We start from the raw sequence: 3,125 nt of genomic DNA on the forward strand, positions 1-3,125 counted from the left end.
AGGAGACCGCCGCTTGCCTAGGCAGAGGGACCGAAGGAGCAGGGTCCAACCGGGGCCACTGCAGGGCTCCGTCGCCACTTTGTCAAGCGTTCCTCGACGAGGAAAGGGAGTAAACTGAGTCACTAAGCTAATTGGGCCCTGGAGGCGGGGTCATCGAGCTGCCCAGAGCTGAGCCAACAAACCCCAAGGAGGACACTCCCCTAGCGCCCCTTCCCCCTGGACCCCGCAGCGCACTCACGTCGGCTGGGCGGGCCTCAGGGAGCCCATGGGCTGGGTGGGCGGAGCCGGCGGTGGCAGCAGGTTAGGCCCCTACCATCGCCCTGGGCGGGGTTTCCAGGGGCGAGGCCGGAGAGGCTGCGCGGAACCGGAGCTGGCAAATGGAGCAAAGAGGGACAGGGACGCTAAGGAGTGCTGTCACCGATACCCAAAGCAGCCGTGTCTGGGCGGGGCGAGGAGGAGCCTGAATGCCTCTGCTGGGGACCTCGGGGGGCATTGGGACGAGGCCCAGAGCAGAAGGCCGGGACCCGGAGCCGCGACGGCTGCGTCTGAAGGGGCACTGGCGGGTTGCGAGTGGAGCCCAAGGAGGGTGGGACCGCCCCTGCTCCGCCTTCCCCCTCACCCCCTTCCCCCCAGATTGCTGTCTCGGAGTCCCTGCGTCCCTCCTGTGCGCGGCTCTGGGAATGCCGGGCTGGGGCTGGTTGTCTCGTGCGGGCGTTCCCGTTCCCGGAGAGGTCATTTGCACCCTGAATCACCCACTGCGAGCCCTTCCAACAGGATTGCAGACCCGCCCGCTCCGGGCCCACCTCCTCCCTCACCAGGGCCTTTCCCGACGCAGCCCGGCCAGGCCTGGAAAAACTCCGAGCGGGATTCCCAGCACAGGGACGCCCACTGGAGCTCAGTGTCTCGGGCTGGATAAGAAGGGGACCCGGCCTCGGTTCCTTCCCCGACCCTGGGGAAACACAGAGAAGGGGAGGGATTGGGGGAGCAGGGAGGATCCCTGGAGCGCGAGAGCGCAGCAGGAGCCAGGAGGTCCCCTGCATCCACTGCCCAAGCTACAGCGGCGTCAACGCCTGGGTCGGCGCTGGGAGCCTGGGCCTGCTCCCCTCCCGCCCCCAGATGGAGGGCAGCCCTTCGCCTACCTTCTCCTCCCCGTGGGATGCGGCCCGCGCAGCTCCCGCCCCAGCACGGAGACAAGGGGAGCAGGCGCGCGGAGCTACCGGGTGCGGACCCACCACCTGCCGCACCCTTCCCTCCCCCACCCTGCCCCTTTCCCTACCCCCACCCCACCTCCCACCCCAAACCCCGCTCGGCGCCCCACTCCTGACCCTGCTTGCCCGGGCACCTCGGGGCGTCCGCTCGCCGGCCTCGCCTCCACTTGCCCCGGCAGGCGCGCGTGGGCTCGGCGTCCCGCGCTCCCTCCTCGACCGCGCGACTCCCGCGCTGCCGGGTTTCCTGTTCAACAATATAACCAGGGAGGCACCGGCGGAGAGCGCCCGGCAGAACTTCCTCCCGGACTGGGGCTGGGCTGCGGTTGCGAGAGACAATCCCCGGTGTCCTGGCTTCCTGTCCCCTCTGGGCCGGGCCAGCGCCTGACGAGCGAAGACGCCATCCCCTCCCCTGCACTTCCCGGGATCCTGGGCCACACCTGGCTGTCTCCAGGGAGGAAGAGGCCCCGGGGCTGAGACGGTGGGACTGGGGAGGGCGGGAGCCTCCCGCGTAGCTTCTCCTGGCCAGATTGCCCTCCCACCATCCCCTACCCCCTCTTGATCCTTGTGGGTTAGGGGGGCCACCCTCCAATCCGTCCACAGGGTAAGCTCAGAACCACCTCCAGGAGTCCAGCCCCAGGGTCCTCCGCCTTGGGGGTTTTCTGTTTGGGAATTTTCTGCCTCTCTGGACAAGCAGCCTCGCCCTGATCTGAGCCTGCACTTACTCCAGACGTTACAAGCCACAGCCCCAGCAGATCCCCCGCCCTCAGGGGCCCCAAGGAACAGTTGTGCCTGTGGACCTGGCTGTGTGTGCCAGGAGCTGGCTGATTCAGGCCAGTGTTCTGGGAGGAAGAGGGGCCCGCACCCCAGGCCATGGCCCCTCTTGACACCACCTCCTGGGGGTCCAGGGTTGGGTGGGAAGCTGAATCTGGCCAGGCTCATTCTGGAACTCCCTTACCTCTATATCTTTGCCTCTGCTAGGCATTGCCCACCTGTGAGTCCCCACTTCCTCTGAGAATCTCAGTGTGTCTGAGGCTTGGTGGCACCTTGGGACCCTCCAGGGTAGGCACACAGCAGAACTTGGCATTGGTCTTTGGTGCCTGACATGCTTAGAAAATATCTTCTCTCCCTCCCTACCTTTTAGGTGCCTCCCCACCTGCAGCACAGCCAGGCAGCGCTGGCACTGGCGATGGTCTTTGGTGGGGTCAGGCTGGTATGATGCCCCACTCTGCTGCTTGGCAGCTGGTAGGCCTTGGGAGCTCTGCCTTATCTCTGCAGCTCAGTTTTCTTTCCTATCAACGGGATAGTAACACCCACTTTGCTGGATTATTGCGAGGATTAAATGAGGTCCACTAAGCAGTGCTTACCACATGCCCAGCGCACACAATATATCAGCTATTTTTTTTTTTTAAGACGGAGTCTCACCGTCGCCCAGGCTGGAGTGCAGCAGCGCGATCTCCGCTCACTGCAACCTCCGCCTCCGGGTTCAAGTGGTTCTCCTGCCTCAGCTTCCTCAGTAGCTGGGATTACAGGCATGCACCATCATGCCCAGCTAATTTTTGTATTTTTGTAGAGACGGGGTTTCACCATGTTGGCCAGGCTGGTCTTGAACTCCTGACCTTGGATGATCCAACCTCCTCAGCCTCCCAAAATGCTGGGATTACAGGTGTGAGCCACCATGCCCGGCTATATCAGCTATTATGACTACTTATATTATGTGATAAACTCTTGGGGGTTGGATTGGAATCTCCAAACCGCCCATCCTCCTTCAGGCAGAAGAGGAGAAGGGGAAGTCCCAGCTACTCGGCAGGCTGAGGCAGGAGCATCGCTTGAACCCGGGAAGTGGAGGTTGCAATGAGCCAAGATCACGCCACTGCACTCCAGCCTGGGCATCAGAGTGAGACTCTGTATCAAAAAAAA

The 3,125-nt window shown here is 63.4% G+C and overlaps 1 protein-coding gene across 1 annotated transcript; it reads right to left on the reverse strand.

Annotated features, from left to right (window-relative positions):
* Positions 1-224: 224 nt before the first annotated feature.
* On the reverse strand, positions 225-2,147 carry LOC105543848. The gene is made up of 4 exons (XM_011985997.1): positions 1,931-2,147; positions 1,343-1,525; positions 816-949; positions 225-370 (listed from the first exon to the last, which is right to left on the reverse strand). The coding sequence occupies exons 1-4, from the start codon at positions 2,145-2,147 to the stop codon at positions 302-304; spliced, it is 603 nt and encodes a 200-aa protein (XP_011841387.1). The 3' UTR covers positions 225-301.
* Positions 2,148-3,125: the final 978 nt, after the last annotated feature.

This window comes from Mandrillus leucophaeus, unplaced genomic scaffold, assembly GCF_000951045.1.
Source record: "Mandrillus leucophaeus isolate KB7577 unplaced genomic scaffold, Mleu.le_1.0 Scaffold290, whole genome shotgun sequence".
Classification (NCBI taxonomy): Eukaryota; Metazoa; Chordata; class Mammalia; order Primates; family Cercopithecidae; genus Mandrillus; species Mandrillus leucophaeus.